At 31.9% G+C, this 15,264-nt stretch overlaps 1 protein-coding gene across 1 annotated transcript; it reads left to right on the top strand.

Annotated features, from left to right (window-relative positions):
* The first annotated feature begins 4 nt into the window (after positions 1–4).
* Positions 5–12,639, top strand: LOC134706479 (cation-dependent mannose-6-phosphate receptor-like). The gene is made up of 7 exons (XM_063565450.1): positions 5–177; positions 2,825–2,924; positions 4,098–4,240; positions 4,917–5,007; positions 5,676–5,758; positions 6,708–6,834; positions 7,643–12,639. The coding sequence occupies exons 1-7, from the start codon at positions 8–10 to the stop codon at positions 7,700–7,702; spliced, it is 774 nt and encodes a 257-aa protein (XP_063421520.1). The 5' UTR covers positions 5–7; the 3' UTR covers positions 7,703–12,639.
* Positions 12,640–15,264: the final 2,625 nt, after the last annotated feature.

Below are 15,264 nucleotides of genomic sequence, written 5' to 3'. Positions count from 1 at the left end.
TGACCACATGATGGAAGCTGTTATCAACTTGTCTGTTTGTATTGTAGCTTTCATATCAGTTTTAACTGATGTGATGAGTGCAGAATCATGTACTCAAATCAACAGCTGTTCATGTCGAACAGAGTCTTCTAACTTTGTGTTGAATTTAAGGCCATTGTCTAACCCAAGCAATCCGAGGTAACTACAACAGTAAAATAGCTACTCTGGATGAGTCTGTCATGGACTTTCACTTTCCAGAAGTGTTTTCTGAAGAGAATTTTTAAAAATAAGATATCCAATTAAAAATCATTGAAAGCAAACGATCTACAAAGACTGAATAATTACTGCTTACATAAGACAGATGATGATATTTTTTCTTGTATATACATTTAGGACTATTTTTAAGTACGTCTGAGTCAGTGACAACTCTACAACAGATTTATCCAACGGATCCTTGTTTTCATGCTAGATGTTTTAAAAATGCCTAGTACAAATTCATATGACCTACAAAAACATATGATCTGATTATATATATAAAATGACTGAATAATAGCCAACTATAAATCTTATGGGGTGATGGATCATAAGATAAGATAAGATAAGATAAGATATTTTTATTTCCAATTATGGGCCCCAAAGGGCATAAACATTACAACATCAATATTTTTTTCATAATACAATACAAACAATGAGATAAAAAAAAAAAAAGTTAAACGAGAACTATTTAAGCTCTTAAAGAATACGTAGATAAAGAATCTATAGTATGTTTTTTTTTTTAATACTAATGCATTTTATTGCAAGTGTGGTTGATATAGATAACAAACAAGCAGCCCAAAAAGAAAAAAAGAAAAATAGATATCCACATATGTATAGTACACAAAAAGTTGGATCAATTAAATATATAATAATTAGCCAAAAAGAAAGTAGAAATTAAACATGTCCATGACTCATCCTGTGTCAGCAGCAAATAGGAAAGCATTATGGTTTCCTAAAGGCAGCTGACACCAGGGGGCGATACCTTATGGGCCATAGGCATGTAAAATGTGTGTAAATGTCTCTTTCCTACCTGTATCAAAAGCAAACAAGGAAGCATCATAGGGAACTTGAATGCAGTTGATACCAGGGGACGATGCCTCAAGGATATAAGAGAACATTTGAATAAATAATATATCTTAACAATTATTTTTTTTTTTTTTTAATCGGCTAGTATGTCATATAATAGACCACTTTTGAGTTCATCTGTCACTCTTCAATTATTTTCCAACCACTCCCTCAACATTGGAATGGAAGTGAGGATGCCCCTTAACACCCAAATGATATTCACTAAAAGCAGAGTTTTTGACGGAAAGGCATCGAACTCGAGATTGGTCAATTAGGATGAGAGTTTCTTATCGTTGAGTAACAAGTTTTGAGTTAAAAAAGTCAAGTTGCAAGTTTAGTTACGAAAATACAGTTGCAAGTTACAAAGGTAAAGTTCTGAGTTACAAAGGTTAATTGCGAGGTAAGAAAGTTGAGTTGTGAGTTATGAAAGTCAGGTTGCTAGTAATAAAGATCGAGTTGTGAGTTACAAAGGATGAGTTGCGAGTAATGAAAGTGCAGTTTGGAGTTAAGAAGGTAAAATTGTGAGTTACGAAATATGGAAATATGTATTTGAAAAAATATTTATTTATACTTGATTTGTCCAGTACTGTATACATTTTGTCTTCTATATCATGTATATATCTACAGTAAATCAATTACATTTAAAATGTATATCCTGTTTTATTTTAGAAAATGAATAATGTTGCTATTATGAAAGAAATTTAAGAGTGCGGGACTTTGCAACATATAGACTCTTATAAAAGAGTATCACATAACTCTTTCAAATCCTGCAATCAAAATACGGGGACCCTTCCTCGTGCAGTGTATAAACTAAGGTCCAGGTACATTTATGCTTTTCTTTATCTACGCTGGTAAAATATGTCAAACAGAGGCTGCATATTTATCATCCAAAATAATTAGCAGTTTGATCATGTTGATAATGATGAAATAAAATAAATAATAATAAATTTTGGCTATTAAAGGTTAATTAATTGAACATGGATGCGTTCTTGAACATCCCTACTAAATGAAAAGAACCCTGGTATTTAAACTCAACAGGCTATTATTTGAACTTGGATTTTTTTTTAATTATGGAATTTGCATAATTGTGTTTAATTTTTTTTTAATAAATTCCATGTTTATTTGGTATTATAAACATTTGAGCAGTTCATAACATTTTCCATACAATGTATTTTGGTAAGTTAGTGTTGTGCGCGGCACAGTACATTCTGTTGAAAATATAATATTTTCTTTGTAATAGAAAGTGTTGTGCGCAGCACAGAACAATTCAGTACAAAATAAACATGGAATTTATAAAAAATTTCAATAGCAAGAAATCAAGCAAATTCCATAATTAAGAAAAATTCCAAGTTCAAATAATAGCCTGTTACTAGTAAAATTAAAAGATTCCTTAAAACTGTAAGTTTCAAGTAAGAAAGCCGTAGTTACTGGAAACAAGTGATGTCAGGAAGATGAGTGATCGTAGGGAAAATGAGTGACTGACATTCTATTTTTTTTCATTTATGCCCTCTGAGGAAACTGTCCTTAGCTTTCTTATCCCAAACCTTTCCAGAGCAAGTCTTTTGGCCCTTGACACACCCTTATTGTGGTCTATGATTGTGATTGTAAGATTTTTTAGATCAGCTTGGCATGCCCAAGCTGATCTCAAATGACGACTAAGATTAAGAATGTTTTGTGTATGAAATATTAGTAAGTGTAGAGATTATATGCTTAATCATTCACCTATCACATATTTGTTTTACAGTTTGGTAGCCACAGATTCAAAAGGTGGTTATAAATATATATATAACCCATGTGACCCAATGACTGTATGTAATACTGGAGGAGGAGAAACAGATATAGCAGTAAGTCATTATCATTTACAGTCTAAGTTAATAATATACTAAGCATGTTCAAAAGGCATTGTCCTTTCACAACACCTATTGCATAAACAAATGTTTTATCAAATGGCATTTGAATTGATGTCTACAAATTCTTAACTGATTTGTCCTTTTCCTGACCTGTTGATTATTTTTGTTTAATCAACCTGTAGTTCGTTTGATCTCAGTTATTCATTGTTCAAATTTGGATTTTGAATTAAAAGTTTTCTTTCTTTCCGCTGAATTTTCGTATTAGAAATGGAGACCTGTCGAATAAAAAGGGACACATCTTTTTTGCAGATCAAAAGTAAAGAAGGATTGAATTTGGCTGCATATTGTTTACAAATAATTAGAGAAACAGATTCAAACACCAAATCTCGTGTGATACAATAATTCTCCACTCTCGACAGTTAAATATTTAAAAGTTAACTGTCTTGAGTGGATAAATATTGTATTACACTGGATGCAGTAGTAGAATCTATAGTAAACTCATTGCCTCTGTGGAAGAAAGATAGATAGATTTATTTGATCAAATATCAACATAAAACCTCACAAAAGTAGTATAAAATAATTGCAGACATGTAAACAAACTAAAATCATAAAATCTTAAAACAATTGCCGATTCCTAATCAGAGTTGCCCATGAAAGCCATTCATGATTTTGGTAGGCTTTATGTATGTACTTAAAATTATTTTATGAGGATAATGACTAGAATATGAATGGCAATCAATGAAATGAAAATTTGCTATTAAAATTGTTGCTTAATGTTCCACCTCCTCTAAGTCCAGACCTAATTTTGAAAAGATAGCATGTTAAAAGTTTATGGTATGCTCAGAAGTTTTAGCTTTGTTTTTCTCAGACAAGGTTCATTGACTTTACATGTTAAAAATTTGCTCTTTTGATTGCAATTTTTGCATTTTCTTTCAAATTATATGCAGGCAAGACCTATCTCTGTGTCAATTTAGAATAGTGTTCTCAACAATAAAATATTCACAGTTAATTCTGTTTTTCATAACAGATGTCTATCGCAAGGATTGGTATACTGAATACTGCATTCTCCTAATGTCATGTTTACATATAAGTATTGTTGATATATCCTCTGAGAATGAAAACAGTTACTGAATAGGTGAGGTATCATTAGTTATTATACTTGTTCAGGTATGCCAACAAGACAATGCAGCAACCCCCAAAAAATACTGTGCAGGGAAAGAGACTGGTTCTTTATTCCAAGGTGACCTTAAAGCTGGAACTTTGAGCATGAAATTTGAATGTATTGGTGGTGATCCTCAACACACTAAGAGGTAATATTAAGATAGAATTGCAAAACTTCTACTGTAACTAAATACACATTTGATATTGGGAAATTGGATGAATGTAAATAAATTCTGTCTTGTGATTAATATGTTAAAATAACAATTCTTTATGATGTTTTTATTAAGCAAAAAATATTTCAGAATTGTTTTGCAGAAATAAAGACTATTTCTGATACTGATCAACCTTTCATTTGTTTAAATTGTTCAACAATCACATAAATGCACACACCATTAATAAATTTACTGTATGATGTATCACATTTAGTAGTTATAGTAGTTATAATGCAACTAATACTGAGACAGACAAGAACAAAGAGACAGATTAAAGTTATATGGTTGCTTATTATGCTAAATATTTTACAAGTTACATTGTAATGAAATGAAATCATGACTGATAGAACTGGATTGAAGTCTCATGGATTTTAAATAGAAATAAATTGCATATATATTTACAATTTTGTATATTCAAAAAAAACAAAAACACCATATTATCCTGGCATTATTATTTACCTCTATAAGAAGATGTGATATAGATATGTCAAAGGTCTTATTTTAGGTCATTATGATATGGTAACAAAAATCTCAAAGTTTACAATTGTAACTTACAGTAATAACTGTTGACCAAGTTTTCATTTCTAATTTTATTTATTGAAATATTTTTCAGGACTACAATAATACAAGTTGTATGTGGAAATAAAAATGAATTGGAATTTGTCAAAGATGATAGCCCAAAGACAGGAAATATAGGGATATATGTATGTGTTTAACAAAGTCTGTCTAACTTTTGATTCTTTTGTCCAGTTAAAAACTAACTTTGTACATTGATTATTTCTTGAATGATGATCAATTAACTTATAAATTATTTATATTACTAATTATGTAATGTTTGTTTGTCTTCTTGCTTCAGCAGACATATATTCACACTATTTGTCAAAATGGTCACAAAGCCATAAATTTGCAATTTCTTTAATGAAAAATGTGCAAAAAAAAATAAAATACCCATTACACTTCGGTTTTGTACATTTCATGAACAGAAGATTATACAATGTAGTCAAATACAAACTTATAACCCCGTCAAAGTATCATACTTTACATGAATTTTAAGAAAGTCAATCAAAAACTGACAAAAAAGACTCATTTTAGCAAAGTTATCTCCCTTTTAAATGTTATATATGCTGATTTTGAGTTTTCCTTAAGTTAGATTTTATGGGACTTTTTTCAGTGTATCTTTGGGACTAAATGTTAGAGATTAATACTAACAAATTTTCTGTTGCAATAAACTTAGTTTGACTGGACTAAAGTGAATCATAGGAAACAAATGGCAGACACAGCAACTGTTTTAAAAATCATGCAAAGTTATGCTTCCATTTTATCTGTTTTATATATGACTGACCACTACAGGACACATACTTATATGTTTCAGGTCCTTAAACTAACAACACAGTATGCCTGTATTAATGGAGGAGAAAGTGGAGGACTATCAACTGGTTCTGTTTTACTACTTATGTAAGTATCTATAAACTAAGCATGTATTTAGGGAATGATAATATTGCTTGTTAGAAGCAGATTTCTGTATAGTCTCTTTTGTTCATTTCTGTAGCTCAAGAACAAAAATTGTGGAAAAGACAGTGTGGTAATTTGTGACACGTTACATGCAAATGTGAACAGTGCTTTTATTCATATTAAAACTAAAGTAATCACCGCTGAGAGTTCAAACTGAACTGCAACATCTGAACAGCCCATGCACTTGTTTAAGAAGATTTTTTTTGCCTTGTGGTTTTTTGTGTGCTTTTAAAAGATGATTCATTGAACAGAGGACAAAAAGACAACCTATGATGAATTTTTATAAAAAAAAAATCAAAACAGTATTTTAGTATTGTTTTTCAGTAACAAATACACTACAATAAATATTTGATGTTTGCGAAGGTTATTCGAAAAGAGTGTGTAAAGAATATGTATTTTAAGTTTGATTCAATTTTAATATGATGCCATCTCAAATGTGATTATTAGATTACCACATTTTTTTTATAAAAGAGGGGGTTTAAATGTTAGTATTTTGGCTAAAATGAAAAAGGAAATCATTTTTTAAGGTGAATTAGATAAAAAAATATTGATAGAAATTGATATACGAATACGAATACGAATTTGTTTATTATAGTGACATTGTGTATATATACAGTATAATAATAATATTTGTCAATACAATAGTTGTACACCCGGCCCATTGGACCTATAAGTCACTTAAAAAATATAAATCTATAACTGTTAGAAGAGATTGTTAACATCAAACTTTTTTTCATGAAATGTAGGAAAAATAAAACTTGTTCTTGCTTTGTTGAGCATTAAAACTTTGGTTGTTTCAGGTTATTAACTGTTTAAATATATAATAAACAGAAACTGTATGTTATGAATTATTGAGTTCTCATTCTGATATATTTTGTACATTTTTTTTCAGATTTTTCATAGTATTGATAATTTATCTAGTAGGAGGTGTACTATTTATGAAATTTATGAGAGGTGCCAGTGGAGTAGAAATGGTACCCAACTTAGAACTTTGGAAAGGATTACCTTCATTGATAAAGGTAAGGAGACAGCATTATTTTTAGCACTGCATGAATATTTAGAAGGGGTTGTTAGGATCATAAAATCAATTTATTAGTTCTCGGTGAATTACATAATAGATTATTGTGTCATGTTTAGAATAGCCTATACTGCCTTTAAAGTTAATTAAGGTTTTACTGTAAGTTGCATAAGGTTTGAAGCTGAAATTTTGACTTATTTAACAGATTCAACCACTCAAACTTGTGAATTACGATATTTCTCAATAAGCCTCGCCCTTTAAAATGATTAAATGTTAAAAGTGAACTGTCTTGAGTGGAGAAATATCGTAACACACTTGATGCAGTGGTGAACAAAAACCAGATGCAGATCCAGGATTTTGAAGGGGTGGGGCTCCAAACTAGGTAACAATTGGAGTGGGACATGTAAAAAATCTATGAAATATCTATTATAAGTTGTAGCTCCATGAAAGGGACCTTGAAGTAAATTATCTGAAGTTGGCTTATATTGGAGTTGACTGAAGTTGGCCACATTATTTATGTATGTGCCTGTCCCAAGTCAGGAGCCTGTAATTCAGTGGTTGTCGTTTGTTTATGTGTTACATATTTGTTTTTCGTTCATTTTTTTACATAATTAAGGCCGTTAGTTTTCTCGTTTGAATTGTTTTACATTGTCTTAACGGGGCCTTTTATAGCTGACTATGCGGTATAGGCTTTGCTCATTGTTGAAGGCCGTACGGTGACCTATAGTTGTTAATGTTTGTGTCATTTTGGTCATTTGTGGATAGTTGTCTCATTGGCAATCATACCACATCTTCTTTTTTATTTACAGGATGGATTTGTGTTTGTGAGCAAAGGATGTAAAGCAAATACAACATACTCACAGATCTGAAGATTGATAGCAGCTCTACTATGGATAATGGTTCAGTTAATCATAAGATCTGGTGGTGGATAGCAACTGTACTATGTTTCAGTTAACAAGATCTGGGGGTGGATGAATGGATTCCACTAAACATGTAGATCTGATACATATCAGCTGGCATAAAGATCTGAGACAGTTACATCCAGTTGCGATGAGTGTGTAGGCAGAGATAATACCTTTGGTTAGCTTGCTTGCTAGCAGAACTGTGAATTCATTATTAGGTAAGGTATACTACCCTCCTTTCAAAGTCGCCTAGTCCAAGACAGATAGATTTGTTATCTGTCAGACTAGTCTACTCTTAAAGGAGGGTAGTTTACCTAAACTAATAATGACCAAGGTTCATCTAGCAAGCAAGCTAACCAAAGATACTACCTTTGCCTACACACTCAATGCAATCAGCTGTAATCAAAGACTTCTTTTTTTATTTCGTCTGTTTATTTAAAAAATATTTTTGTTAGATTTTACTTGAGTCTTTATCTAGATTGAACATTTTTGACAGTCATAAATTTCAGATTTATCTTAACTGAAGAGGAAAATAATTTGAAATTAATTTGTTATGTAAAGGAATTAATGTTCTCGCTATTTAGTAATTCTCAGGTTATACTTATTATTGATAAATACAAATGTATGAACAAAATTATAATTTGAGTTTTTGGGGAAATGTAGATATTAACTTGATATGTTTAACTATAAATTATATAAATGATACATTCCAGTGTTTATAAAGGTTTTTGTATAAATGTGTGTCTGATAATGACTATGAAGTGAACGAGAGTTGGTCATGTTGTAGAGATGTATATGTCTGTTTAGTAAGTACTACTTTATTGCATTATTAGATATAGATGATTTAGCTGTAATTATTGTTCAGAGATCTGGTAAATTATTACAAACTTTCCATATGATTAGTGGATTAATCAGTGATGGAACAGTGACAAATTGTTATTTTATATTTTAGATGTAATTTTCTTTTAAGTCAGTGTGAGCTGTTGCCATCATTTTGTGTTGAATAATACCATTGATGAATTTTTAGCAACATTTTCATCTATTCTTCCCATACTATTTGGATTTTTTTTTAACAATATGACAAACACAATACATGGAATACCATAGATAAACCAATCATTTTACATCTTCTCCACTGAATAAACACTGACATATGTAAAATATATTACGAGAAAACTCTCTTATTTTATTGTGAATTATGTGTGATAGACAGCAGTTATTATGTCTAGCAGATTCTGAATTAATCTCTACTTCTCTGAAATTGCTTGGCTTCAGTTGGAACTAAACTTGATAGGAATGTTGGAAGGAAGTTCCTTCATTATATTTCATAATTTGTTCTGATTTTGTTAAAAGTATGATTATTACAGGCAGTACTTGCTTCTGTTATTCAAGTCTTCTCTTCTCTTAAGCTACTGTATAGCTGGTTATTTTCGCGGGTGTAAAATTTTCGCGATTTTCGTTGAATAAAGTATACAAACTATTTTGGCGGTGTTTATGTTGGCAGATTCAAAACTTTGATCAATACCTTTGCATGTGCAGCTTTACATTGCAGGAATTTATTTTGGCGAATTTGCAATCCACGATAATAACCCGCTATACAGTCATATACAGAAATTAAGAAAACATGAAGCAATGACCTAGCATAAATACAATCCTTGTATGCATGATTCAATGATGTACTTCAATAACATAGTAGATTTAGAGCCAAGTAGTGTACCTCAATAACGCAGATATGAAGTTGATTTGGTGATAAGTATGTCAGTTGAATCTATATTCTTTAGTAGTTTAACTATTTTGTTGCATAATTGTTTGAACATATATTTCAATTACGCTATGTTTATTTATTAATTGCATGTATGAAAAGTATGATATGATAATATATGTATATTTTGTTTCACTACAAATTTTAAGTTATAGTTTATGTGTCTGTGTCATTGTTGAAGGCAGGACTTAAATATATTTTCAGGCCATATCGGTAACGTTAAGAATTGCTTATATTTTTAAGTCTTATTTTGGGTTTCAGTTCTGTTACACATTTTTAGCTCATGTGGCACAAAAGGATGTGAACCAGAGTGATTGTCATTTCTTTGCATTTGTTCAACTTTTAACTATTGTTAATTCAGAATTTTTTGTGAGATTTTTATTATTGCGAAAAATGCGACACAGTTGTAAACGCAATAATTTAAACTCGCATTTTGAAATATTTTATATGAACTCAATTTGATTTTTTTCAAAATCACAAAAGTCTAAAATGACAGAATCACAATAATAAATGTATGCAATAATTTCTGAATTTGCAATATCTAAACTGTAACAAATAGGGCAAACATCTCCCTGTGAAATGACGAGGTCAATTGACAACATCTCCCCTTAATATATGATCATTCAATTCATAGTTTTTGCACATTTGCTTGTTAGAGATAAGGGAATCTCATTTTGGTGTTTTAGCTCACCTGGCCTTTTTAAGTCGTCATCATCCCTCGTCGTTAACTTTTACAAAAATCTTCTTCTCTGAAACTACACTTGGCCACAATCATAATTGGAATATCTAGTTTAAAAATTGTGTCAGATGACCCAGCCAACCAACATAGATGGCTGCCATGGCTAAAAATAGAACATTGGGGTAAAATGCAGTTTTTGGCTTATAACTAAAAAACCAAAGCATTTAGAGCAAATCTGACATGGGGTTACATTGTTCATTAAGTGAAGATCTATCTGCCATGAAATTTTCAGCAGAATCAGACAACCAATTGTTGGGTTGCTGCCTCTAAATTGGTAATTTTAAGGAAATTTTACTGTTATTGGTTATTATCTTGAATATTATTATAGATGGAGATAAACTGTAAACAGCAATAATGTTCAGCAAAGTAAGATTTACAAATAAGTTAACATGACCAAAATGGTCAGTTGACCCCTTTAGGAGTTATTGCCCTTTATAGTCAATTTTTAACAATTTTTCGTAAATCTTAGTAATCTTTTACAAAAATCTTCTCCTCTGAAACTACTGGGCCAAATTTCACCAAACATAGCCAGAATAATTATTAGGCTATCTAGTTTAAAAATTGTGTTTTGTGACCTGGCAAACCAATCAAGATGGCCGCTACGGCTGAAAATAGAACATAGGGGTAAAATGCAGTTTTTGGCTTATAACTCAAAAACCAAAGCATTTAGAGCAAATCTGACGAGGCAAAATTTTTCATCTGGTCAAGATCTATCTGCCCTGAAATTTTTCGATGAATCGGACAACTCGTTGTTAGGATGCCGCCCCTAAATTGGCAATTTCAAGAAAATTTTCCTGCTTTGGGTTATTATCTTGAATATCATTATAGATAGAGATAAACAGTAAAAAGCAATAATTTACAGCAATTTAAGACTCAAAAATAAGTCAAAATGACCAAAATGGTAAATTGACCCCCTAAGAAGTTATTGTCCTATATAATCAATTTTTAACAATTTTCATAAAATTTGTAAATTTTTACTTACATTTTCCACTGAAACTACACGGACAAGTTCATTATAAATAGAGATAATTGTAAGCAGCAAGAATGTTCAGTAAAGCATGGAAGTATTATATTGACGTCAATATAATACTTCCATGAGTAAAGTAAGATGTACAAACACATCACAATCACCTAAACAATTTTGTCATGAACTGTCTGCTTCCTTTGTTTAATTCACATATACCAAGGTGAGCGACACAGGCTCTTTAGAGCCTCTAGTTGGTTATTATCTTCAATATTACTATAGATAGATATAAACTGTTAACAGCAATAATGTTCAGCAAAGTAAGATCTACAAATAAGTCAACATGACCAAAATTGTCAATTGACCCTTTAAGGAGTTTTCACCTTTATAGTAATTTTTTACCAATTTCTCGTAAATTTTTGTAAATCTTCTCCTCTGAAACTACTGGGCCAAATTTAACAATATTGGCCACAGTCATTATTGAGGTATCTAGTTTAAAAAAAATGTGTCCCATGACCCGACCAACCAATGAAGATGGCCGTCATGGCTAAAAATAGAGAAAAACTGTAAACAGTAATAATGTTCAGCAAAGTAAGATCTACAAATAAGTCTATGACCAAAATGGTCAGTTGACCCCTCAAGGAGTTATTGCCTTTTACACTCAGTTTTTAACAATTTTCACAAATTTTTGTAAATTTTAACATTTTTTTTACCTCTGTAACTAATGGGCCAAGTTCATTATAGATAGAGATAATTGTAAGTAGCAAAAATGTTCAGTAAAGTAAGATCTACAAACACATTGCCATCACCAAAACACAATTTTGTCATTAATCCATCTGTGTCTTTTGTTGAATATGCACATAGACCAAGGTGAGCAACACACGCTCTTTAGAGCCTCTAGTTTATATACCAGTAGCATAGATCAAAGAGCAAGTGACCCCTAAAGTCTAGATCTATATTTTAAAAATTATTTCAATATGTCTTCTTGCATATTCAGAAAATTTCTGACAGATTGAAGTATGAAAGATTTTTCAAGATAAAATGTCTACACCTGTCCACTACTTTGCATCTATCATTGTAGTTCTTAGCAAAGATCTTCTCTGACACAACATAATTTATTGCCACTAAATATACAATTTTCTTACTTTTTTGTTGTAATTTGAAAACAGAGGGAGATGAGTTGAAAGTCCATCAATATTTATTTTTTTGAGATGCTGAGAAAAGCCTTAAATAAATATTAATATGACTCCTGTTGTTATTTGGTGTTTATATGTATACAATGTGTGTGCTAAATCTACTTTTTCTTTTGTTTTGTTGTTAATAATTTATTTTTATATAGGATATGTATATATATGCTGTACACATTTACTACTGTACTAAACTGAACTCTGAATTAAAAGTTATCTTTACTTTTTTTATAAAAAGGAAATAAACAACAACTTTTGTTCTTTAGTGCCACTAGGAAAAGGAAAGAAGTACATCTGTTTATCTGTAATACATTGTAGGTATAGTAGAGGTTGCCCTATTGTAGTGCACAGATGCACTTCATTTGGATTGTATGTCATTCCATCAGTTGTTTACCCTATTGGAGCTCCAAGGCGCACTCCTTCTGAATTGTATGTTATTCCATCAGTTTCTTTCCCCTATTGGAGCTCCCACGGGCACTCCTTTTAGATTTTATGTCATTACTTCAGTTTCTTTCCCCTATTTGAGCTCACAGGGCACTCCATTTGGATTTTATAGCATTCTATCAGTTTCTTTCCCCTATTGGATCTCCCAGGGGCACTCCTTTTGGATTTTATGTCATTCCATCAGTTTCTTTCCCCTATTAGAGCTCACAGGGGCATTACTCTTGGATTTTATGTCATTCCATCAGTTTCTTTCCCCTATTAGAGCTCTCCAGCACACTCTTTTTGGATATTATGTCATTCCACCAGTTTCTTTCCCCTACTGGAGCTCTCAAACACACTCCTTTTCGATGTTATCTCATGCCATCAGTTTTTTTCCCCTATTGGATCTCCCAGGCACACTACTTTTGGGTATTATGTCATTCCATCAGTTTCTATCCCATACTGGAGCTCTTAAGCACGCTCCTTTTGGATATTATGTCATTTCCTCAGTTTCTTTCCCCTACTGGAGCTCTCAAGCACACTCCTTTTGAATATTATGTCATTCCATCAGTTTCTTTCCCCTATTGGAGCTCTCAAGCACACTCCTTTTGGATATTATGTCATTGCATCAGTTTCTTTCCCCTACTGGAGCTTTTGGATATTCATCAGTTTCTTACCCATTGATGTATGTGATGTTAACATCAGGAAACTAGTGTTGCACTGTTATCGTCAACTTGATTCTAAACTTCAAAGATCAAAGCTATTAAAAGACAAAGTTTAAGGAAATGCTGTTGTTCTATTTGTTTATGTTCATCTGTGGATGTCCTCTATAACCTATGGCAATAACCACTATTTTGAAATTTGTCTGTCTGTGTATATTGTTTTTAGAATTTCAATAACTTTCTTAAACTATCCTGGGTTTGTACGAACTGGACTTGGAAAGAAGCTTGCTTATGATCATAAGATAGTATCCAGAAGTAAATTTTGTGAAAAAAAATCCATTTTTTCGGTATTTACTTTTAAATGGACTTAGTTTTTCTGCGGGGAAACATTACATTCACTCTGTGGTTAAAGTTTACTTTCTTAAACTATCCTGGGTTTGTACCAAACTTGGACAGTAGCTTATTTATGATTATAAGATAGTATCCAGAAGTAAATTTGGACATAGATTTTCTTCCAGTTAATATTGCATACAGTCTGCAGTTTAAGTTTTCAAAACATTTATTAGATTCATTAAACTATCCTAGATTTTACCAAACTTGGACAGAAGCTTCTTACAATCAAAAGATAGTATCATGAGGAATATTTTTATTGATTGTTTTCCTCATTTTTGTTGAGCCTGTGATTTACAGCAATAGTAGGCGAGACACTGGGTTCCGCGGAACCCTTACAATTTTTTAATTTTGAATATGGCTAGCTTATAAGTTAATTTGAGTTATAGAGAAACTAGTATATGTCAAAACATGTGAAGTTTTACAGTGTCCACCTGACCTTGGCATCATTTCATAGTTCACTGATCAACATAATGATGAACAACGGGAACAGGGAAAGCAGCTACCTCGTCAGTTTAGATAGATCTTCGGTACTTCACTGACATCAATCTTAGTCACACTGATAGAGTTCACCACCGAATAGACTTGAAAGATGAAAGGCCATTTAACACAGCTTATCAGGAAAGTTCAAAGAATTTCGCAACCATCTTCTGGCACCTGGTATCATCTGTCGACCACATTTTCCATGATCATCGAATGGTGTCATGTGTAGAAAGAAAGATGGGAGGTAAGGCTTAAGAATCTGCAATGATTGTAGGAAATTAAACAAACAGGCTTTTCGTGATTAATATGCTTTTCCATTGAACAAAGGGACCTTAGAAGCACTTGGTGGAAACCGCTTTTATGTCGTATTTGATATGAAGTATATATATCATCCAATAGAGATGGAAGAATCACACAAACAGAGAACAGCCTTTACAGCAGGACCGCTAGTATTCTATCAGTTTAATCTTACATTTTGACTTGTCAGTCAACATCCCAGCAACATACCAGGGAATAAAGAAAGATATCCTAGTCGACATGCATCTCAATATCTGTTTCATATATCCAGACGACCTCATAACTTTTTTTTCTGACAGCTATGAGGAACACCTAGAACGTCTCGAGAAAGTCCCAAAGAGAAAAGTGGATTGTAGTTTCCATCTAAGAAATGCGCTTTCTTCAAGAGAAAGCGAAATATATTGACCACATTGTCTCCAAGATCTATATCGAGTCTGATCCAGCTAAGTTATGGCCTTCAACAAAGCGAGAAAAATCCAACACCAGCTGGCCCCTTAGTAAAAATGTGTACTAGTTCAGTGATAAGGTCAGCGCCACACACACTGGATATTGGGTGAACAACAAGATAAAGCTATTAACAGCTTGAGGCCAGTATTTTTTTTAACGATTTTACGATACTATT

Source organism: Mytilus trossulus, chromosome 2 (assembly GCF_036588685.1).
Source record: "Mytilus trossulus isolate FHL-02 chromosome 2, PNRI_Mtr1.1.1.hap1, whole genome shotgun sequence".
In the NCBI taxonomy this organism is placed as follows: Eukaryota; Metazoa; Mollusca; class Bivalvia; order Mytilida; family Mytilidae; genus Mytilus; species Mytilus trossulus.
This window is presented reverse-complemented; position numbering and strand designations above follow the sequence as displayed.